Raw genomic sequence first — 25,048 nt, 5'->3', positions numbered from 1 at the left:
TGGAATTTCGACAGTTATCGAAATGTCCTCTTTCAGTACTATTAGAAAAAGGAAATTTTGAAAACTGCGGCAGCATAAGAGGGAGTAGAAAGAGTTCCGATCCTCTCTTTGCATACGCCATCGCTCTACATTGCTTGTCCTACTCACGAACAATTTTGTTTAAAAGCTCTCGCAGGAGTATTGCAATAGAATTGCAGCCGTGGAAAATTTTAAAGCAAAACACGACAGGCAAATGGCATGAGCTTTCCCAAGAGATTGAACAACAATCGGGGCAATCTCAGCGCCGTAGGATAATAACCACGTCGTAGATTTAAGGCCCCTTGCACACACACCGATTTTGGACGGCCGGTAAAATATCGGCCGTCCACATTCCAATGGTGAACAATGGGAGAGCATTGGAGCTTGCACACGTACCGACCACACGCCGGCACCGATAAAATGCCGTTTAGCTGCCGGCTATTGTCACTGTGGATTGCCGGCGCCGGCTCAAAAACTTAGCAACGTATCGTTTGACCGGTAAAAATCCGGCGTGTGTGCAAGCATCGCTTCGCCGGTAAAATATCGGCCAATATTTTACCGGCCATCCAAAATCGGTGTGTGTGTGCAAGGGGCCTAACGGAACTACACTCGGCTCTCCATCAGCTAATGCCTCTGCCGTTTTTTTCCTTTCCGAGACTCCACAGGAAAATATCAAGTTACAGGGGAACAATGGAAACGTGTTTCATCCCTACCCCATTCCACCAACTGACCTTTTTCGGTAAACCAGGTTCAATTCCCCGAGTTTCTTGAGGTCAAATGCTACGTGAGTCACCTTCTGAGCTCGAAGATATCTCGATATCTTTCAGCAATTGTATGACACGCACGAGGTTCTAAAAAGAATTAGACCTAACGCGACGTATATCTTACAGCATTTAAGTTTTTTGAGCTCTAATTGATTGACGCAAAGATTTATAGCTAAAATAAGGCTATCAATATTCAACATAGTCCAAACAGCACAATTTCGGAAGAAACAAGCGTAGCATAAGCGCATTCAAACAAGACGAGACGGACTGGAAACTCAGGCAACGCAAACTGCGTATATCACATTGCTGCGCCTTCGCCCCTTCGCTTTAAAGGCAACGACGTCACATGCAAGATCGGACGTGTTCTTCCCTTTCTCCTTCGCTCGTAGCTTTAAATACGGAGGGGAGGGAGCCCTCTTCCCCTCGACCTCTCCTTCAGCGCTCTTCACTTATAAGCATTTCCGATTTCTTCTATCCACCATTAAGTCCAACAGTGAGCACACTCGTTCGATTTTTTTCAACCGCAGGTTTTGACACCAATATTACTATATGCAGTATAAATGCCGCGGGATGCCCACTCGCGGCAATAAATTTAGCGCGCGCTCCGGAGCGAATCACCCCGCGCGATCTTTTCAATGTTCACCTCTGGGGTACCGACGTGACGGCGCGATGCTTGCAAAAAATTCAAACAGGAGCATTTTAAAAATACGTCACTAAGGGAGAAACTCCCCTGCCTGCCGCTTGATTTTGACCCAGGGTTTCAGATGACTAACTCACGCTGAAAACCAAGGCCTCTCAGTTCCCCTTGAACTTGCAACCGGTGAAGGGGAGGGGGGGAAGATAAGAAGTTTGTGTAAGAGGCGCACCCCCATTTTCGGCTGCAATATCTGGGAAAAAGGTGCGCCTCTTACACGAGCTTATACGGTATTTTGACTTAAAATTTTCCATGGCTGAAATTCTGTCATGTGACCCCTTCAGGAGCCTTTAAACAAATAGGCTCATGAGTAGGACAAGCATCGCAGTTTATTGGCACTTTCAAAGAGAGAATCAGAACTCTTACCACCCTTATGTAGTGTTGCATTTACATAAAAATTATTAATTTCAGATCCAGATTCAATGTTTTCTATGACTGTATACAGTCCGATACATCTAGTGTAGGGCAATAACTGCAGATATTTGGATCTGATGTAACCGATCCGACTATCCCTAATAATGTACCTTACGTGCGCTTAGGATATAAAGTCTACGAATTTATGGTTTTATCTCTCACATTCTGCTTAGCTTAAGTTTCACTGCTTGAGCCTGGCAATTGCCTTCATACCTGCCATCTGATGGTTTGTTCATGAAACTCCATTTCATTCCTGAGGGAAAGCCAGCCCCTCCTCGTCCTCGGAGTCCTGATGCTTTGATTTCATCTGCAGGAAGAAGAAAGCTTACATTTAAAACATTCATAATGGGTTTAAAGAGACTTGAAGAGGCAGCAAATTCCATAGCACACCACTCTGACTCCTATGTTGTGGTAAATAAAAGCTTTTCAATGCGGTATAAAAATGGCCAAAAATTGTTAGAAAATTTCAGGATATCATAAAGGTGGTAAAAATTAGTTAATGAAAAAGCAGTATTTCTGCCTACAAAATGAAAAATTTAATCATGCAAATGCACATTCAATGGTGGAGGATAAGTATGAACAAGCAGAAGTAAGGTGTGTGGGCTACATCTTGGTGGTGCAGGTTGTACTCCAAGGGGTAGATCCAACTAACATAAGTCAGAACAATCAAATACTCAGTCCTCAATGTCTTTTATTTCATGTTTTTCAAAGACATGGAACTTTTTCAGTCCTAAAATACTTCTGGGTCCTTAGTACTTGGGGCCATCAGGGCACAGGTTCCCTACAGCCAAATTTTAGCATATGTATAACACAAACTTTGGTGTGATTATTTGTAGATCTGCAAAATATTACTCATGTACATGGTGTTCAGAAACCAGATACATATTACATGGAGCTGTAGGAATATGAGTACAATCACGTTACCATCTCTAAAAAGGTCACGGTTGGGAAGAGAAAGTTCTAAATGATTACGGAAAAGCTGTCTTAAAAAAATCTAAAAAGCTATCTAATGACAAGCAAAGTGCGTAAATAGTAATACATTGACAAATTCTTCCCGGGTTCTCAACCAGGTTAATTCTGTCGTTTGAGCCGACGTTTCGGAAGATGAATTGTCTCCCATCCTCAAATTACGTTGCCAAATATCTAACGGGCATTCTAATACCATTCTTGGGTCTTAGTGAACATCATGCGAATGAATAACTCACAAGAATTTGTGAAAACCCTTAAGGATATTCGTTTAGATCCAACTGATTTATTGGTTCACTTTTCACGTGGGTCCCTCCTGTTGATAAATTGAGCCTGCTGGAGAGTATATTCGATGCTAAGGCAGTCAAGCTTTTTCACCATGTGCTCACTTCATCCTACTTTTCTTTTGAGGAGATTTTCCATGAGTAAAGGGATGGGGTCGCAACAGGATCTCGGTTATCATCAGCGATAGCCAATTTCTTCATGGAAGATTTTGGGAAAAAAGCCCTCAATACAGCTCCCCGCCATCCAAAATGTTTTTTCCAATATGTGGACGATTCCTTCTTAGTTTGGCCACATGGTCTGGCTGCATTACAGGAATTTCTAAACGATATGAACAACCAACACGCAAGCATCACCTTTACCATAGAGATAAAAGAGAATGGCCATCTTCCTTTCCTGGACATCTTAATAAGTAGGAAAGAAGATGTAAGGCTAGGTCATACCGTTTATTGAAAGCCAATGCATACTGACCTGTACCTCAAAGGACAGAGCCACCACCATCCGCAGAAAGCCACTGGATTATCTACCTTGGTCTATCGACCCAAGTTAATTTCAGATTTGCAAATGACCTTAGTTGTCGAGGCACCCTAAACACAAATACAAAATACTAATTTCAGATAATGTACGCATTTCTGCCGAGTTAGACCACCTTAAACAAACATTTTTTCGGAACGGATATGAAAAACAAGAAATTTTTAAGTCCCTAAGCAGATCAAACATGAAACAAAAGAGTTGCCCAGATGAGCCGCCTGAAAAACTGCAGTCCAAAGCCTTAATACCACATGTGTCAACCATATCTGATAAAATCCACCGCATTCTATGACAGTAACATCTACACCTGCCACCACCGAAATTAAGGCATCGCTTGGTGAGGGCAAAAGATCCTGTCAGCCTGAAGACACCAGGAGTTTATCAGATTCCTTGTGACTACAGTAAAATATACATGAAGGAGAGGACAGGCTGAACGATTGAAATGAGGCTGAAAGAGCACAGAAGACATTTCAGATTAGTCCAACCAGAGAAGTCGGCCGTGGCAGAACACAGCATTAATGAAGATGGGGAGATGCAAAAATTCTTTGCCACACAACATTACTGGGACCAGAACATAATTGAGGAAGCCATCAAGACCCACCTCAACCCCAAAAATTTCAATTGCGACACCAGCTTTCATCTTAGCTGCATCTCATTCAATATATCATATACCTGTTATCAGCTGTATAAAGAGCATAAGGGAAAAACACGAATAATTTCTAAAGACCTACAGTCAATCGGATGACACCGAAACCATATTGTTGTCCTCGCTAAACAGTTGAATCGGTTCAGTGAGAAATAGGACTTTCAATGAGTAACATGGCCATGAAGATGGGAGACAAGTCATCTTCCAAAACGTCGTCTTATATGACAGAATTAACCTGGTTGAGAACTCGAGAAGAATTTGTCAGTGGTATTCACCAGGAGAACATAATAGATTGTTTGATTAACGCAAATTACGAACATTACATGAAATTAAAGTGAAAGTTTAGCTTAGATTATTGCTAATTAACATCTTTCGTGAAATTATTTTCATTCACTTCTTGCGGTCACTCATTTAAATTTGCCATTAATTCAGGTTATTCGAGTTCATCCTTGGAAACGAATATCGAGAACCGATGGGGGAGAACCAGACTGGTACCGAGAACCGAAAAAATTTAAGATCCAACTCAACCTTCATTTACAGAAATCCTTTACCCTAGTCAGCAATGCAGAGTTAGGAAAAGAAAATGAATCTTCTCTTCTCAAAAAATCTGAGCAACTTTCCATGCGTGAGGTCCTGAAGTAAATATGTAGGCGTAAAGACTAATATCAAGTTGTCATTCCTTGCATACAGTGACCCAGGGAAGAATATTATTACAGCCATGGGAAGATTATTTAACTCAAGGTTAATGAGCATAGTCTATATTTCACGCCGTAGACGGCGCATCGCCAGGCCGGAATGAAATGGGCGCCGTACCGTCAACGGTGCGATTCGACTCGTTTGAAGACATCTATAGATACGTATGGTCAGTTGAATGAACGTCACCGTGCCGTGGATGGCGGCAGGCAAAAGGTCAGCTTGTTTGAAAGCGGCCTATGTGGCCGCGGCTACAGAATGTTACAATGTTGGCGAGAGCGACAAACTGAAGAATCCTTAAATGTGCAAGTTAGCAAGCAACTCTCAAAAGAAAAAAAACATGGACGCCATGCAAACGGATAGCAATAAAAGCGTTTTTTAATCTGTTTTTCACTTTTTGACCTTGAATACGCTGCAGACCATTTTGGCTTTGGGCGCCAAATTCAAATCCTCGCCACAGTTCCGAGCTGGTTCCAAAGCACAAACTTAATGCGATCGGTTCTTGATACCAGTTTTTTAAGAAAACTTAAAGTGGAAGGGTATTTTTTACTGGCAATGGTGGAAAATATCGTACCTAATTCGCAGAAAAAGTGCTTAAATGCAAAATTTCTTGGAACCAAGTGAATTTACCACAATCTTAGAAATTTCGCGTTATATTTCATATTTCACAAAATTCGGTGCCCCTATGCATGCTCCAATATTACCTTATCTTAAAAGTACAAGCATATCTCTCCTGTACATTGTGCAATTTCTATGTGCCTTGAAAAAGATGTCATTTTTTCCTGTGACAAAGAATAAGTATTTTTTTTTACGAACACATTTTTTTTCTCAGGATCTTTGCTCATACACTCATTTCATTTTTCCTTTGGCAAGTTCTATCGTAATTTATTTAACTTGTCCAGTAGCCCACACCATAAAAATAAACAATATATTATGAGAATTCCATATAAATTTTGCCAACTTGTACTAAGTAGATTCTTCAGGAGTACACCAACTCATAGGCGGATTTAGGGAGTGGGGGACACATGCCCCCACAGACGCTTATATAATAGACAATATTTTTAATATCGTTATCATAACATTTGTTTTGTGAATCATGGAGTTTCAATCACTTAATTTCTAGTTAATAACTTTCGTAATAAAATAAAGTGAATATTTTGTACAGTAGCTTGGCGTGTTGTTTTTAATCTCAAATATGAGATGACCATTTGCCAGTCAGGCCCTTGTGCCCCCCAGAAAAAATCCTGCATCTGCCCTTCCACCATCTCATTACGTTACTTATATTCATACAAGATTTCGATGCAAACATTTAAATTTCGTTAACAAGGGAAAGCTTTCATGAATTGTACTAAATAAATACCACTGACGTCCGAGAAACCATTTCAAAAGAAAGATTGGGTGATATCGGAAAGTAAAAACCTATCTTCAATTCGAAGACTATGGACAATAATACACCACAAAAAAATACTTACTAATAATCCAATCGGCTCCTTTCAGCACAATTTCCTTAGTTTTGTACCAATCGCCCCTTTTCAATGCTCCCTTCAATCGCCAGTCATGTCTGCCATATAAATTTGTAAAAATCCTATCTTCATCCTTCAAATCACCAAATTTGGTCTGGAAAATAAGAATGCAATCAAATAACAAAGGATGAATGCTCTATGACAAAGGGTACCCCGTACCATGGAGGGAAGTGTAATAGCACGCATTAGGGAGTTACGTAACACTAAACATTATATGTTTCATATTCAGCAAAAAAAATTAAACAGTTGATCTGTTACATCATTTCATGTATTACTGGAGGGCGAAAACACATAAAAACTCGACGAATCGAGTGGTTGTTGAACATTAAATACGAATTCTAACTGAGGTGATCTATTACTGCATAGAGACAACCAAAAAAGCATTGTTTCAAAACCAACTTAGAATAAAATTACTTACTTTGGCTGGCTGTGATGAGTTGGGTCGATACTGTACAGCTGGCAACCCAATTTGTGCTGAATAAAAGGGAAAATTAAAAAATCAACAGCACGAAAGAGACCTAAGTACAAACACCCAGAAACTACAAGAATTACGTTCCCGGGAAATAATCACCCACGGCTTAGCTAGTGAAAATTATTGAGCTCATTAAAGACTCCGCATTTACTCACCAAAATTACCCCTGGTGATATTTCCCCACTTTAAAAGAGAGCGAGTCGCCATTTCTAACTCGCAGAATACCTTCACCACCATTCACCACCAACCCCCTTCGCAGAACACGGAAGTACATCTTAACTACACTCTTCATGTTCACTCCGATTACCAATCCTATAAAAGTTATTGGATATATTCCTACTATTTTATTTTTATATTTATGGAATAATAAATAATATAGTGCATACAAATTTTAAGTTCGTTTGTTTTGTCCAGTATTTTGTTGTTGTTCATTCATGTACTCAATGACTCAACGGGCTCAGCAGTGGGAGGAATCATGTCTGCCAAAATACCGTCTGTTTCGAAGCTATCTGCACGAGTAGTTAGAATATTAGGATGTAATCCAGGGCCTATGACTCTCCAAGGGACGAACACCTATATCATTGGAAGTGGGAAAAGGTGTGAAGGAAAGATGTATTCGTGTCATCTCCGAGTTTTCAAGGAAGTCGTATTTTATCTAATTGCTATGTGTTTAAATACCTAAATTTCGCAGACGAATTCTTCTAGATACTGGAGAAAAGAATGTACCTCTCTACGTAAATACTCTGAAAGATTTCTTGCGAAGAGAAAATATCGAACTCGATCGAATTCTTGTCACACATTGGCATCATGACCACGTCGGTGGAGTCGAAGGAATCCTGGAAAATGTTCAAGCAGGCCTATCTGTTTGGAAGTACCCTAGGAAAGAAGCCGGTGACGAATGTTTATCAAATTTTGTTGATTTAAAGTTTTTGGAAGACGGAGAAGAAATAAAAACAGAAGGAGCTACACTAAGGTTTCTTTTGATTTTGAATGGTTGAAATTGGAAATGGAACGGATATTATTGGAAAAGTGCGAACTTCGCGATCGCGAATTGTTGGTATTGATCGCGAAAATGATGGTATTCATCGATGAATACCATCATAGATAGTTTTCTCCATCAGGGATTTTATCTTAATGTTAAATTGTAGCGAGTGCATGCGGTCTAATTTTATTAAAATATTTTTTATTCTAATCACTGTTTTTTTATTCAATGGTGACGCAGGGTATTCTTCACCCCTGGCCACACTACTGACCATATCGTGCTAATGTTGAAGGAAGAGAATTCTGTATTCAGTGGTGATTGCATTCTTGGGGAAGGTACTGCAGTATTTGAAGATCTGCATGATTATATGAAGTCCCTAGAGTTAATTTTGGGTTTGAAGCCGGACCTGATTTATCCTGGACATGGTCCCATAATTGAGGTACTGATCTTGCATCATCCATAATCTGCTGTGCGGTAGAAGTATGCGTTCGAAATTGGAGATTAATGTTCATTTGTTCATTCTTTCAAGCATCCCACTCCTAAAATACAATACTACATCGACCATCGACGCAAGAGAGAGCAAGAAATATTGAGTGTGCTTGAGAAAGAACCACATAAAGGATTTACAGAAATGGATATTGTCAAAATTGTATATTCTGTAAGTACTTGTGTGGGTGTTCCCGTAAGTTATTGAAGCAATCATAATACATTTCATTTGAAAGGTCCATGAATGACACTGATTGATACTTAATGGAAGTCAAAAGAGGAGGAAATTATGCCATGCATAGTGCACGTTACGGTACAATGGGCGCTTTTGCGGGGGATTGAGGGTTCAGAGCCCTACCACAACAGCTGTGGAATTCCTTCCTGAATGTGACTGCTGTGAAGCAGCTCATCAGAGTGAGTGCTCAGTCATTTCTCAGAGCGGTTTCTTCTGCCATTATACTTACCTGATCACTCGTCACTGATTTGTATGAGCTCATGTGTTACTTATAGGTGGCCAATGGTGTGAAGCTAGATGATTCAAAAGCCCCTACATAGTGCCAACTCAACTATTTCCATTCATGGAGGCTAAGAATATACAGGGTGGTAACCAAAAGTGGTAGGACTCATTTAAAAAAATTACTTTATTGAGCATTTTGATACATCGACTCATTACTCTTCAAAATAGGCCCACAGGGCATCCACACACTTCTGGTGGCGAGTCTTCCAGGTCGTGAAGGCCTTCTGGAAGTCGTCCTCCGGGATGCTGTTCAGCACCCTGGTCGTCGCCGCTTGGACCGCTTCCACCATATCGAAACAATGCCCCTTGAGCTGCCTCTTGATCCTGGGGAACAGGAAGAAGTCCAGTGGTGCCACATTGGGGTTGTCGGGGGGATGAGCCAACTTGGAAACGCCAAATTTGGCCAGGAGATCCTCACAATCCACGTGCCATAGCATGGTGCTTTGTCATGGTGGAGCTTCCATTTCCCCACCAGGTCTGGTTGCACACATGTGATCCAATTTCGCAGCTGTGTGAGCACTTCTACGTAAAATCTTGCATTTACAGTATGTCCAGGAGGTACAAACTCCTTCTGAACAATTCCACGATGGTCGAAAAATGCAATCAACATCGATTTCGCTTGCGATTTTGAGGTTGATGGACGCCCGGCGCGTTGGTCATCCTGGACGAGCTCTGTACCCTCCCGAAACAACTTGTGCCACTCAAATATCGAGGAATGGCTCGTGGTATCCTCCTTGTAGGCCTGCATAAGCATTTTCTTGGTTTCGGTTGCCGATTTTCCAAGTTTGCAGCAAAACTTGATGGCCTACCGCTGCTCTAAATATTGCTCCATCGCAACTAACGGCGAAGTGTCAAAACAGAAGGTCACTAAAACAGTAGTCCACACTCAACTAATGCACATAGGTGACTGCCAGTCATCGAAACCTATTCACAAGGCTACCCCCTACAACATCCAGTCTTGCAGACCCCCCTCAATCTTTCCTCCTGCGCGGAAAAAAACAGTCCTACTACTTCTGGATACGACCCTGTATATGTACTGGGTAACAGTCAGTCTGCTCCCGTGGTGAACAACAAGTCTGAGCACTCAGTCCCCCTAAATGTAGTTAATTATTCATGGAACGGTCATTTATGTAGGGCTGTGCAAGACTCTCCACCACCCGAGAGTCACGACGGTCGGGACGAGAATTTCGTTTCTCAGCATTGTCGAGATGAGGCTCTCGGCGCGGCGAGAGTCTCGCCTGGGTCGAGAGTCTTGATGAGAGGCGAGGAGTCTCGCCCCTTCGAGATTGCTCGACACCCGTCGAGACTCCCAGCTTCCCGAAAAATATAAAACTATTTCTCTTTTAGGCATTGAAAATAATTTAACAAAAATATTATTTTAAGGCATCTTAAATATTTCCAAAAATAAAAATAGTTGTAATATAAGATCAACATTGACAATTTAAGCATATTTTATTATTTAATCAACCAAAATTGACAGGTAACTATGAACCTTAGTTACCATAAATAAACATAGCAAAAAGAATTGTATAAAATTCTATAGAATTAGTCTATGATCTCTTCTTTTTTGTTAATTTACAAGTGAATGTTTCTTTTTATTATATTACTATAATAAGGAACATTGATGTAACCCTTCCCTGTCGATTTCTGTAACAATAAAGTCTGTTCATTGTCTGTCAGTTGGCTGTTTGTTCCCTGTTCCCTGACCAAGAGAGAACAGGCAGGCGACTGTTCGTAGAATGTAAATTGGAACGCCTTGTCTGTTCCTTGTCTGTGAGAAAAGGGTTACTTGTCTGTTCCCTCCCTGTTAAGAAAGCGGCATTCTCTGTTCCTTACCTGTTGGACCACAGACAATGAACAGGCAGGGGACTGTGCGCTGTCAGTTCATTGCCTGTTTTCTTAGGTTGTTTGTTCCCTGTTCCTTGACCAAGAGAGAACAGGCAGGCGACTGTTCGTAGAATGTAAATTGGAACGCCTTGTCTGTTCCTTGTCAGTGACAATGTGGGAAGATGGTTATTTGTCTGTTCTCTCCCTATGCGCATACTTTGTTCCTTAACTGTTCGCTGTTGCTAAGTTGGACATAATAGACAAGAGACGATTTATGTTAAAATAGAATTAAAAGTTGAAATTCATTTGAATGATTGTAAGAAAAACTTTTATTGTGCTTTTCCACATATTCCATTGGTTATAAAAATCTTGAATAGTTGCAGAAAAGCAAGCTTTGTCATCATTAACAGAACAACCACTACATCAACAAATATTTCACATGCCTTCATCAAAGAAATATGTACTTCCTTAAATTAATACAACTCGGATTCTGCACTATGTCAATATAATACGTGTGATTTTAAAAGAGAAACACGCCTTTAAAGAATATTTATGAACACGATGATTTCACTTCTCACAAACAAACCTACAAGAAAGACAGTCCTCTGACAATGTTTGTTGGTTCTTATTGGCGACGTAACGCACATACGCATAATACAAATACAATACAAATCTCAGTACTTGCTCAAAAACTCAAGAGACACAATAAATTATTAAATAAACACACTCAAGAACCAATATCACTTCGACTTTCACTATCACTGAATGGATGCAAGAATTACTTAATTCGTCACTGCGGGCATTTAGCACAGGTTAAATAATAATCAAATAAATAACTGTTTTCTCCGCATCCAACAACTTCACCACAACACAGTCGACCATGTGCTCGTAAACTGTCCGGATAACGGTATCGGTTATTGGCGTCATTGTTTGCGTTTGCTATCTTCTATAGGTAGGTAGCAGCACCACGCTATCTTTCCGTCCTTGTTGAGAACCTGTTCACTAGCTGTTCACTGTTTTCTGTTCGTACCCTGTACCGTGAAACGGACTATGAACCGGCCCTTGCCTGTTGACTGTCCGTTCACTGTTGTCTGTTCGTTCCCAGTCCGCTGAAGCCACAGAGTACATACTCTTTGGCTGAAACATACGGCCCCAGCCTGTAATTGGCGAAGTAAAGTATTTAACGTGCGTAAGCCGAGCAGATAGGTAATATAATTTGCGTGCTCACTTCAATAACCGTCATCCGTGGTTGATGGTAATCGTGATAATGAATTCAACCGTATATAATTACTGTTTAAGTAGATGATATTTTCTTTGGATTCAATCAAACTTCCTTGTACTCAATTAAATTTGGATTAATCCAAATTGTTGTCCAAATTCCGAAACTTAAAACAATTGTTCGTACGTTGTTCATAATCTGTTCTCAAAATCTCCAAAAGGCTCCAAACTGACAGCGAACAGGCATTATTTTTTTCGTAAATCGATAGGGTGTTTAGTGTTTGTTCACTGTTGTCTGTTCATTCCCTGTTCGGTGAAACATACTACCAACCGGCCCCTGCCTGTTAAAAGCTTGTTCACTATTGTTCCCGAAATGCTTGTTGCCTGCCTGTTAAGGAACAAGCTGCAAACAGAGTACAAACTGTTAGAAGGCTGTTCGTAAGTTGTTCCTACTTGTGAGTGACCCGAGATTGTTCGTTGGCTGTTTATACTCTGTTCACTAATCTCCAACAGGCTATCAACAGACTTCAAACGGACAGCGAACAGGCATTGTTGTTTCAGAAATCGACAGGGTTTAACATGCCTACGTATCAAAATTATATGCTAAATTTTATTTTATGCCCTGATAATGGTTTATAAATAAATGGAATCGTCGGCAAAATTTACATTTCAATTTAAAGACCTGCACTCCAAGATTTAAATTAAATATTGAGGTCAGGAAAAGGAAATAATTTTTTTTTTCAAATCTCTTGTTGGGAACTCTATTAGCATCATGTACACTCCCCAGACAGCACCGAAAAGTTATTTACTCGTGTTTTTTTGGGGGAAATACGGTGTAAAAATAAAACTCTGGTATTATCAGAATAAAACCCGTGTATAGAATGTATTCTGCATTCAAACGCACATTTTGCTATACTTTTGGAATAAAATCTATTCCTGCCATTATTTTTGTGTTTTTTTAAATTGCTTGCGTACTTCCAGACATGCAAATGTATAATTTAAAAAATATATTTATTTAAATACGTCCGTGACTTCATCAAATGACTGGATCGTCCTTTCAAAAATTGCTACCTTGATAAATATTGTTTCAGATGTAAATTGATGAGTGCATTTAATATTGGTGTAGAATACTCTTTACAATAAATGAAGAAAATGTTTTTTGTGACATTCATGATATTTCCTGATGCTGATGGTAGCAGACATGTTGGACTATGAGTTCTTTAACCTTTTGCACTCGGAATTTTTCATACCCATATACCAGTAGCCTACTCGGAATTTTATTTTTAAATGCCCCTAAATTTAAGAATGAGCATATCTTATACAATAAAGTTTTATATTTCTCTAAAATAAAGTGTGTATTTGACAAATTAGACTTTCAGATTGAGTAACAAGCATCATATATTCATTAATCTCCAAATTTTTCCAAACAGTGTTACCTTCTAAAACATTCCCCCACATGAAGCCGTTGGTGGTTTTCACATGTTTCACCAAAGTAAATTGTCTCTCTTCTTCCTCCGCTAACGTTTCTTTTCAAACAAACTACACAGTCCTTGTGTTTTTTTCAGAATGTGGCATGATGATATGAAGTTTTCCATTCAAGCTTTGTAGAGGGTCTGATGGTTTTGGTCGGCCCCTTGGAGTTGTACCATCCATCATGAAATATCCAACAAGTTCTGCAACTAACTCCGTAATGAATTTCTCATGCCATATACACTTTTCACCTTTCGTTTTTTTGCGCTTTTTGTATAAAATGTATGAATTTACTGCACTAACTTCGAAGCCCCAGAAAAATAGCTTTCGCCACCATTTCAATGTCTTTCTAATAAATCAATGGGTACTTGTAAAGTGATCAGCAGTGTCCATGCCACCCATAAATTTGGTGTAGTTCACAACGACTTTCGGCTTGACTACTCTCTGAATTTCAGCTCTACCTCGAACCTTCCTTTCCTCTACCTCCGTTTCAGAAGTGTCCCAGGTGCTTAGTAATGTAACCAATTTTTGTCCTTCCATGAGAGGAGGAATGTGTCCCTATCTCTATAGGCAACCAACTCTCCTTTTTTCATCCTGGGATTTTTCATTAGAGCTGGGTTGTCTTTCCTGTTGGGCATCAGAGTCCCTGTCAAGTGGCACTTATATTTTAGCAACTCCTTAGCAAGTGTTGCACTTGTGTAGAACCTATCAGTAAAGTCATGAAATCCCTGAGCTTCAGGAAGAGATTGCTTCAATCTGCCATAAAGTTCTAGGACAATTTTTGTAGTAAATGGTAGATCAGATCTAGCAAGGGAGTCAGATGTTACAGAACCGAAGTAAGGAACAAAAGAATAGATGTAGCCATGTCGGGAATCTGCGAGGACATAGATACAAATTCCCCTTTTTGGTAGGTTTTTTTGGGGTTGTACGTGATGAAGTGCGCCTTACCCTTGGAATTCCCTTGGTTAACCCACAACAGACTCATCAATGGCTATCTCGCATCCTGGGCAAAATTTCTCTTTGAACTTCATATCTAAAAAATTCAAAAATGAACTGACCTTCTCTTTTCTGGTTCTTGTATCATTTATCCCCGCTTTTTCATTTTTTAGATGTAGCATCCAAAATATTTGCAAAAACCTTTCTCTTGTGAAGATTGTACGAAAAAATGGTACATGAGAGACAAACTCTAACGACCAATAATCCTGTATATTTGGTTGATGAATAATACCGATGTTTAATATAATGCCGAGAAATGCCTTCATTTCCTTCGCGGTGACGTCAGTCCAACTATTCCAAGTTGATCTCTTGGCTAGTACATATCCTATTTTGAAGTTTACTCTGTGGCGATCTTTATTTGTCTCACAGGCGATGCTTTTTATCAAGGCTTCTGTAAAAAACAACTGAAAAAATTGAATGGGCTTCACACAGTCACCGGGAACCTGTGGACCAACGCACACTTGTCCTGTGGAGAAGGGATACCTTTTCGGAGATTGGTCATTCAAACTGACATTATTCATTTTCACGTTAGTTTTTCACTTTGAATGGCAATGTCATCGCTTTTGCACTCATCCACACTGTCACTAGAATAAACAATTCTTTGTAGTTTTTTACGTTTTTTATGTGCAACTTGGGTGTCACTATCACTGTCACTTTTTGTCAGTTCCTGCTGATGAAATTGGCAATTCCTCCTTTTTGCAGGTTTACTAGGACTGGCAACAGGCTCAACTTGTGTTGATTTATGACTATTGGATAATCCACCTTCATCACTAGAACTACTTCCGGATATATCTTCACTTCCAATGTAAAACTCATTGTCACTGCTTTCACAAAGAATTTCATCAACAAATTTGCTGAGCTTTTCCATGGTTAAGTTCTGGGATAGGAACTACAAACGACTACCTCCGTGATGGATTTAGTTCCCATTTATAAGGTGTCATAAAGGGAGTGCGTTGAAATAGTAACGAAAAAAATGTGCAAAATGTACACAAAATAATCAAGTAGTAGAAATGAGTCATTCAAGCAGCGATCGTATCGTATTCGGTGTGCTCTCAGAATAATATGCAGGGAAAAAAAATTATCAATTTCATCTCCGCTCTGTGGGGCACGTAATAAGAAAAATCTGATTTAGCAAAGCTCGCCAGCACTCTGAAGAACGATAACCTTTTGCACTTTGTGTCAATATCACTCCTTATGTATACATGTGGCTTGCTGGCTTGCTTGTGGCATGTGATAGTAAGAGATACGATACAATTGATAGATGAATAAAAAGTACAACAAAGTAGAAGGAGGCACACATTCCCATATTAGTATAAGTAACATTGAAAATTATGCACTAAAACAAATATGCTTGTTTTTCGGGATATTTCCGGGCGATTTGAAGGATAAAGAGAATGATCAACGTGTGTACAAAAAATAGAACCGAGGCCCTCTATGGCCAAGAATCCTCATGGCTGATGGTGTAAATAGAATATGATATTCTGAAATATATTTCGATTTATACTCCACACTTATTGCCCAATGAAGCTGTAGATTATCAAAAATTGTATATACATTAATATACAAATAAAATGAGAATGGAACGAATTAAAATAATGGAAATTAGCACGTGTCAAGTGACACTGGACACGCGAGTTGGTAGTGAGGTAGGCTATGTCGAGTGTCACTCGACACCCGATTGGAAAAGGTTAAAAAATTGGATGCAGAGGGTAAATCATTACTTAAAATATTTTTATAATGTGAATAAATCCGTAAAAGTCGTAAGGGATTCCTTAGTAAACTCTATCATCGACTGATTGCAGTATTCATTGGAAATTCTCGCCTTGCCTGGCAGTCTCGACTGGTGTCAAGAAATCTCGAAGGGGCGAGACTTCTCAACTCTCGTCAAGACTCTTGACCCAGGCGAGACTCTCGCCGTGCCGAGGGTCTCGTCCGGACAATGCCGAGAAATGAAATTCTCGTCTCGACCACCGAGATGAGACCCTCGCACAGCACTACATTTATGGCAATTGTATGCTCATCACCTAGTCAGTGCAAAAGATAAATTACCCAGTTTTTACCCTTATTTTACCCATGTAAAATTATGTTAACAGATGGAAAACCTGTATGAATATGGGTAAACTATCTATAAACTGAAGTGGTAAAATTATTACTTTTTCTGGGTGAAACCCAAGGTGATAAAGGAGAGGTGGTCTCAGTGTCTCCCGCTGAAGGGAGGGTGTCATCACGGCAGACACCCAGCCATACTCGACTCCGCATGAAAATTCACAGTTTTGTCAACGAATATTGAACTGCATATATTTACTGCTCTTACTTGTGCGAATTATAATCATTATGAAGAATGCGTTGTACGGTGGCTAGGCGTGCTAACAGCTCTAGTAAAGTTAAAAAGAACAGACTTTAAATATCCTTTCACTGACAGGAAAATTGTTGCGTTGTTGCGATTATTTTGGATGATGAATAATTCTAAAGAGTAAAAGTCATTCACACAAACACAGCTCCTAATTAATATTTATTTGATCATCTTGAATAGTTTTCCAAAGTACCCGAAAGTAAGGAAGGAGAGGATAATGAAGTGCTAGAGGTACGGTATATTTCGGCTTATTCTTCCCATGTGTGATCCGAAAACATCCCCGTTGAAGACTTCAGTAAAGAGGGATTTCCAAGCATTCAAATAATATTGCATTTCATGGGGTGCTTTCATATCATATTTACTTATACTTGCATTGTGAAGTAAAATATTGTGTTGCTTATTTGCATTCAACTTACTCCTACAGTGCCTATATTACACATTATCTCTGCTTGGATTCCAAACTTGTAATGCCTCAGTTTTCTGCCATATATTTTGTCTCATGACCACATTTTAACCAAAATTAAAGTAAATGTAATTTACTGTGTCAATTACAATTTGCGATTTTTAGCCATGATATTTTTTTACTGCTTCTAAGTCACAGGTTATAATACCTATTTATTTTATTTTTAGCACTTTCAAGTCACTGAGAGGGGAGAAATTTAAAACCTCTTGTCACCACTATGCATCACGTCATGAATGTCATTATAATTTAGTGAATGTGTTGAGATTTGTAATTTTTAATCCTTATTTGTGGTTACCATAGATAGGAAACATTCTGAGTTGAAGCTATTGGGTGTTGAGATCTTGGATCGAAATTGGTTGGGAAACGTTCACAATTGGAAACCAAAGTGGGCTAATGTTAGCCGTCAGACTCTCCGCTATTAGCGAGATTTTTTCAGGTATTCTCCAACAAAAATAAAGCAACGAGGATAAAGAATAGGGAGGGAAATCGGGAACCTAGAGTGATTCGCAAGGTCATTCTTCACACATAGGTGTTCATTTCTTAAGGCTTTATCATCTGCGAGGATACCGCGAAGTATCTACTTGGAAATAAAGAAATAAAAACTTTGTAAGGCTCACTGTTATTTAATTATGGGCACACCTGGGTTTCATAACTTGGTTACATCGTCAGGTGACTGATCTTGCATGCATCTTGTATTTATACACAAAGTACACAAATATGACAGTGAGGACATCTATCGGAAAGGAAATGGACTGGTTGAGAGGGTGGGGGTGAGGGTTAAGCAGGGAATGGAAGGTGGGGGGGAGGGAGGGGCAGCCTTCTTGATTTGGGACGAGGGTTTTTCCTGTGAGGATAGGTATCTGACCAGCAAGGGGAGGGCGGGGTTAAAGTGGGTGAGGAGACGAGAGCTAAAGAAGGTAGTGGTGTTGGGGAAGAAAGAGAGGATTAGCGGGGTGCATTGAGTTTTCTAAATCACAATAGTCTATGGTAGGTCGTTGAGTCCGGCTGTGGATGGTGCTGGTATGGGTTAATGAATTCCCGAAGGACATGGGTCATTGGGGGAATATTGGTAGAAGCACTGCGTAGTATCCTTTCTTGGAAATTTTAACTGCACACAGGTGGTTAGGCACTTGAAATTTAAAGGTTGTCGCTGTAGGAGTTCACTGATGGGGATGGAAAAGAGAGGGGAGTGGTAGGGGAGCACTTGTTCGTTGGCAAGAGGGGTGTGTTCTTTAAATGTTCTATAATCTCCAACGTTTCCAGGGCATCGAGTCTCCTCCTGTTTCCTTCTGAGTGGAGGATGTCCTGCTTGAAATCACTTTTGTGTTTGCCATCTAATAAATGATTGGCGAAGTTGGATTGCTCTTTTTTTTTCTTGAAACAGTTGTGGTGCTCACTTACTCTGATCTTAACACTTCTCTCTATTCTGCCGATGTATTTCATACCACAATCGCCGCACTTTCCCAGCCAGCACAGCAGAAATTCTTTACATAAATGGAAGAGAAAAAATGGAGAAAATATATCTGTAGAGAAATCACAGGGTAGGAATTTCCCTATCTTTTCTGTTCGCAGAGAGCCCACAAGATTATTTACGGCGCTAGCGCTAATAATGCAGTGAAATTACTTGTAAATCAGATTCAAAGGGCTGACGCAGATGGAGAGCTAATTAATATTTTTGTTCCACCATTAAAAAAACAATTATAACATACTATTTAGCATTTTAAATTCTCAAAGTGGACCATTGTGCGCGAAAGGTTGTTATTGTGATGAGTACAAATGCTTCGATTTTAAGAATAACTTAATTCCCTTAGCCCTAACGATAAATTTCATTTCATGTTGACATTGGTACAACTTTATAATAATTCATCTGCACGTAATAGGTACGTTTTAGGGGACGAGATGTCCTTAATACCCAACTTTGAGATGTTTCTCGTCTGCTAACCGAAAGGCATAAAAGAAGACTATCGATTCATACAATCGATATGATTGAAATCGAAATGCTGCCATGCTGCTCGAGTAACAACAACTACGGTTTGAAACGGTTGCAATCACGAATGTTTTGAAAGTTGTCTCTATTATTCCTCTTGCTGTATGAGTGAAAGCGGTTGAAAATGAAGTATCTTTTACCAATGGAGTAACGCAGTAGTCTCTGCACTGTCTCACGCCCTTGAATTTACGCAGACGAGTATGTAAACAATAGGATCTGTATTTGAAGCATGGAAGATGTTGTTTGAAGTGAGTATCATTAATTTCTCTTATGTTCTCCATGCTGACTAGCATTTACTAATGCAATGTTGCTGGAATAACGTATTATATAACAGTATTTCTTTCCATGTTCGTTATTAATGTATGAATTTTGCAATTTCAAATTATTTTTTAGCGGAATAACGTGAGTGGAACTCGTTGGTGTTGTTGTATCCTAATAGTACGGCATTTCCATCGTCCTATGTCGTCTATGATGTTATTGCAGTGCTAAATTTACCCATCTAACGTCAAGATAAGTACCGTATAAGTCATATTTTAATTGTTGTCACCTAGGTTTGTTTTGATTGTGAAGTAAGTAGTGTATCCCAAGTGTTGTGAGGATATGACGAAAATCATCATTTCGATATGAGTATTTTTTTTACCTATTCCTCGACATTGGAGGTGAGTTTCATTCTTTTCTCGTCATCACGTTTAACAGCTATACCATGCTTCTTTGCAGATATGCTGAAAACAGGGGAACTGTGGGCCCTAAATGGAGCTTAATGTGGGAAAGGATGATGTTATTGCAGTGCTAAATTTACCGAATGAACGGGTAGATGTCTAAAAATTATTTCTAAATTACGGTGTAGATGTGCCCAAATAAAGGTATTTTTTTAGAGACTTATGATTTTTTGTGTGTAAAAATGTGTGGAAACATCATCCCGCTTAGAGTTAGCAATAAAGGTAGTAATAAGTGAGCATCGAGTATTAGTCGCCGTTAGTTCGTTGCATGGCCTCTACGCGGCGCCCTACTCGCCGTTAGAGAAATGATTTCTCTTGTATTTAGGAAATCTTTCTCTTGGATTTCTCTAGTTTTTCTCTAACTTTTCTCCAAGATATACGTATATGATTTCTCTTAACGTATATGATTTCTCCGTTTTATACGGAAATTATACATATATTTTGGTTCTATTTAAGACGTTGTGCCGGCTGGGTTAGGCTGTAAATTCCACCTCTTTTTTTCTGATACGAAACCCGGGTCGTGCCCATAATTAAATAACAGTGAACCTTACAAAGTTTTTATTTCTTTATATCCAATATGGAGAGGTTTCACAAAATAAAGCCTGAAGTTATAAGTATCTATTTATTTGATTTTGTATTAGCTATTACTGCGTTTAGAGCATAGTTTATGACAATGATACACTAAATAATAACACTAAAGACTTGGGAGATAGGAGTTCATTCTAGGAGGAGATAGAGGAAGAAAGAACAGTTGACTGAATCATGCTTGTACCTAACCAATGTTCTGATTTTTAGAATTACTTACTAGCAGTTACGAAATTTTATATTCACGGGCTCATAAGATTGTTTTTGGAAATGGCAATGGAAAATTTTAGTTGTTCTTCAGGCATTCCACTTTTTCGGTTGGGTGGTGACTAATCTATGCGTAAGTGCAAAAAAGTGTCATTCTACGTCTTCCTTCATTTATTTACTTTTTTATATACAGCGCAGACTCCCGATTATCCAGCTGCAGTTTATCTGGGTTGCGGATTATCCGTGCATGATTTTCACTCTCACTCAGTTTTTTCCGCAATCTTTATAAAAAAATCGAATGCAAAATCATCGGAATTAAGGCATTAATGATAGGATACATCGGACTTATCATTTCCGTTAGAATCCCGTTCGTAAAACGGAAGCGATCACGCGCTAGATGCATTCACGGGAGCACCGTGTTCCTGTTTTCCAAGCCTCGCAGTGAGCGGCCGCGCTCCTTGATTACGGATGCACGTCACGCAACAGTTGCAACCCGGGCAACTCATGTCAGAGGTGACTACGTGGCGTGATGCCTCACGGTGTAGTTTATGACGTTGAACATTGGTTTTGAAGCAATCGTGCAAACCACTTTTCTGTATCTGTCTTTCTCCGAGTCTCGAACCCTGGTCTTCCAAAACGAAAGCACAACACGCTACCACCAGACCAAATTGGCCTTGAAACAATGAGCGAAATTGTGTAATTAAATTCAATGTGACAGTATTTTTCACTTTTAAATGCTTTTTTCTCTCATACCCGGGCGTATATGGACAAAACCCTATAACAGTATTCCTATCTAAGTGTCAACATTCGAATAAAAAAGGTTTTATCTTCTTTCTTGACATCAGTTACGCAAAGTTGGTTATTGGCAAGAGACCTATCTTATTCATAATAATTTATCCCTGATTAAAAATATTGATTTATTTTCATGTAAGTACCTGACAATTCACATCAATGCTCACTTGAATCATTCTCAGTACAATATTTCCTCTGTGCACTCCAGTAGCCAGCCAGCACATAATAAGTCATTAGTAGCTGTGAGTAGCAGTCACAGGCAAGGGCAGGAAAATCACAGCAGGGTGAATCAAAAGATTATTACTCCTGGAGTACGTATTTCATGCTTTTAGATTTTTAAATGACGATATCTATTTTTCGTGATTAAATGAAAAGTGAAAATTTTCAAGCGCGCGAAAACGCAACGGCTAAGTATGGATGCTGGGAAAACTCCGTGTGACGTCATTCTGGTTCCCGCTGCCGCAAGTGAGGTGACCTTGGGGGGAGGCTTTGAGCGCTGATACGACACAGGATGCTAGCAGGTAGCAAAGTACCCTGCTAGCTGGTAGCTCTTGGCTTAACCCTTTCGAGACGGCTGAGTTTTCGTCTTAGCACGACTGCTGCACTGAGCCCCAAGAGACTTCTTTCTTGTGGTACGGAGCATTTTTGGAGGGCATTCGTCAAGAAGGGTCTCGCTGAAACTTTTTCGACCCGTCTACGCTGGGACTTCGCATTATCTCGGTCTCCGAGAGTAGTTGTGCTCCCTCCTTTCCGGGTTTACGACCATACCTGCGGCATTGGTTCACGGTCAACTTATGTATTGCTTTTATGTATTTAGCAAATGGATAATTGTTGCTTGCACGTAAATTGCAGACTTTGAATTGAATTCCTCATTTTTTTCTGAGCATTGTCAAATTTTAAACGAAACTATAAGGCCAATATTAACGCATTTAATGCAGCAACAATTTCCATGTTGATGTTTATACATAACTCGAGATATAAGTTAATATTTATCGTAGAATTTCATTTAAAAATTGTAAACGCTGCTCAAAAGACAAATAATTCAATACTTAGTTTATTTTTCTTGAGAAATGAATAAATATTTATTTCGAAACCTGACTGGATAAACAATTGTATGACCACTGTCCCTTACCGCTAAGAGGGGTTATAAAAGACGAGGGGTCTGGGTACCTGCTCCCGGATTCCAAGGGTAAATCCTAAACCCTGCAGGGTTTGGTCCCGAGACAAAGACGACGTAAACCCGCGACCGTCCTAAAAGGGGGACAGCTAGAAAACGTATATATACGGCTTTCGAACTCCTGGCTAGGAAAATCTCACACGTAAATATACGGCCGTCGTCTCCCGAGTCAGGAAACGTCCACACGTATATATACGTATATAGTAGGGAAAAGGTTGAATAAGGATTATTAATACCTTATCAAACGAAGGAAATTTTCCGAACTTAGGTAATTTTAATGGGTGATTATTAAGAGATGTTTCCCTGAGCTCTGTGTCTCATGCATGCATTGATAATCTTAGATGATGTAAAACTCCTATCTACCCGTATTGAAACTAGGTCCCTGTGACGTCACGTGGAGTGGCATCGCATGGGCGCCAATCTAGCCTTTTTCAAATGAGGATGAAATTGACCATTCCCATTCGTCTAAACTGGTATTTCTAAAACCAAATAATTTGTATATTATGAATACGCTAATCATGGGTAACGACTTGCAATGAATGCCTTTCATTTTCTTTGATGAAGGAAACTACCTTATTGTCGATTATGAGCAAGTAACGATTACAAGGAAAGTAACAATTCCTCTTTCATCATAAGGAGTAAATTACAAATAAAAATTAATCCCTAAAAGTTCAAATTACTGCAAAAGAAATTGTTACAAGTTATCTGATTACTTTTACTCGATTACTTACCAACACTGGTAATGATTCGAAATGGCTCGTGTAGATGTTGGTCTAGGAGGGAGCCATGTTGAGTTGAGTAACTTGAGGGCGTGGTAGGAATCTTTGATGAAAGAAAGGAGAGGGGTAACTCTTGGTTTTTAGTAATGATCAACAAGTAATGAGATCCTTTCTGTTGGTGAATTGCATCCTGATACAATGGAGTGGATGGGATTTTTGGTTTGTGTGTTTTGGATGGTATATAGAAGTCAAGAATGTCCATTTCAAAACACTACAGGGCGATAAGTGTGGAGTTTTTTACTCACGCGAACATGTGTTACTCCTCCGTCTCGCACCAAGGAGGCCTTTGTTGGGAAATTTGGTACTTCTCCTAACAGAGGTGCAAGTTTTAGTCACCATTGGTTTTGCTGTTTTTATCATTTCAGGAGACTCCCGAGCCCCTCCACAGAGCAGCCGCAGTGAATGTAGGCCATCATCTGAAGAAGCTTGAAAAGGAAGGCAGAGTGCATTTGGGAGACGACCACATCTGGCATATGTTGGCCTCGTCCAGTCATTTGTAATTGCTGGCTGTCTTGTGCAAGAGCCCTTCCTTAGTGCTACAGCATGTGTTGCTGCTTGGGCTGCATTGACTGTGGCAAGGATCCTAGTTTCGTGCTATTTTGGGTCTTACTTCTGCTATGAAAGTCATGCTTTGATGACACAAATGACATCTGGGAAGTGTGCACTACAAATATTCTTTGCTATCCTTCCCCATTTTTGACTGTGTCATTTCAGTTACCTGATATGTACTGGTATTTTTTTCCAATTTTATTTTATATGGACCATTTATGAACAATTATTATGTGAAGGACTTTGATTTGGACAAAATAATGTTCAAGATATGAATATGTATGAATTGATGGGGGATGCATTGTATTATATACCAAAAAATATGTCTCAGTGATGGCTATTTTTCTGAAAGTATGTATGGGACAATTTGAAAGCTGATTTCTGTTTACATTCTTCAAATGATTTTTCAGTTGAAAAAAATTTCATGGCAAATAGAAAAGAGCTTTAAGAGAATGAACTATTGTGTGGATAAAAGATGGATTCTATATGGTTGAAAACCATCTATGTTCCAATTTCAACTCGCTTCACATTCTCATCAGCTCAAAAATGTTGAATTTGGTCAAAGTCCGATTGAGGACCCCATTTGCATATTCCTCAACCAAACGTAAAAAATTCCATCCATGAAGTTCATGAGTCATATTTAAATCTCAATTTTGGAGGTGCATGGATATATACGATTTTATGGTTTGCAAATAAAGACATACATAAGTGTAATTAATTATGTATCAATATATTCTTTTGTATTGCAGTGCTCCATGAGACATTATAAGCAAAGTAGCCAAAAAGAAATCATAGATTAACTGTAAATTGTCGAAGTATCTGCATTCAAGTTGCCTGGACTTCAGCTATGTGGCTAGCAACAGTGACTCACTACATACTACCCATAACTGATCTAAGATCCACTTACGGTCCAGGAAGTAAGGTGGATGGATAGCCAT

General features: G+C 39.4%; 2 protein-coding genes and 1 long non-coding RNA gene across 3 annotated transcripts in view; 2 read left to right on the top strand and 1 right to left on the bottom strand.

The window, feature by feature from the left end:
• The window catches only part of LOC124167513 (NADH dehydrogenase [ubiquinone] flavoprotein 1, mitochondrial), a 52,621-nt gene extending 45,349 nt beyond the window's left edge, over positions 1–7,272 (bottom strand). The window contains exons 1-4 of the mRNA XM_046545445.1: positions 7,159–7,272; positions 6,950–7,005; positions 6,481–6,625; positions 2,104–2,197 (exon numbers count right to left, since the gene is read on the bottom strand). Coding sequence (XP_046401401.1) covers positions 2,104–2,197; positions 6,481–6,625; positions 6,950–7,005; positions 7,159–7,240 — 377 coding nt within the window. The 5' untranslated portion in view covers positions 7,241–7,272. The remainder of the gene's footprint in view (positions 1–2,103; positions 2,198–6,480; positions 6,626–6,949; positions 7,006–7,158) is intronic.
• A 176-nt stretch (positions 7,273–7,448) lies between these two features.
• On the top strand, positions 7,449–24,824 carry LOC124167514 (endoribonuclease LACTB2). Its single transcript, XM_046545446.1, has 5 exons — positions 7,449–7,600; positions 7,695–7,976; positions 8,226–8,424; positions 8,515–8,643; positions 23,927–24,824. Exons 1-5 carry the CDS (start codon positions 7,479–7,481, stop codon positions 24,059–24,061), a joined length of 867 nt encoding a protein of 288 aa, XP_046401402.1. The 5' UTR covers positions 7,449–7,478; the 3' UTR covers positions 24,062–24,824.
• LOC124167516 lies at positions 18,780–20,178 on the top strand. The gene is made up of 2 exons (XR_006866702.1): positions 18,780–19,550; positions 19,696–20,178. It is a non-coding gene; the product is annotated as an uncharacterized LOC124167516 (long non-coding RNA).
• Positions 24,825–25,048: the final 224 nt, after the last annotated feature.

Source organism: Ischnura elegans, chromosome 11 (genome assembly GCF_921293095.1).
Source record: "Ischnura elegans chromosome 11, ioIscEleg1.1, whole genome shotgun sequence".
NCBI classification, from domain to species: Eukaryota; Metazoa; Arthropoda; class Insecta; order Odonata; family Coenagrionidae; genus Ischnura; species Ischnura elegans.
This window is presented reverse-complemented; position numbering and strand designations above follow the sequence as displayed.

Coding starts and splice junctions, on each gene's coding strand:
- LOC124167514 (XM_046545446.1), top strand. CDS start 7,479: ATGTCTGCCAAAATACCGTCTGTTTCGAAGCTATCTGCACGAGTAGTT. Junction 7,977..8,225: donor ACAGAAGGAGCTACACTAAG/GTTTCTTTTGAT, acceptor ATGGTGACGCAG/GGTATTCTTCACCCCTGGCC. Junction 8,644..23,926: donor TTGTCAAAATTGTATATTCT/GTAAGTACTTGT, acceptor TTATCATTTCAG/GAGACTCCCGAGCCCCTCCA.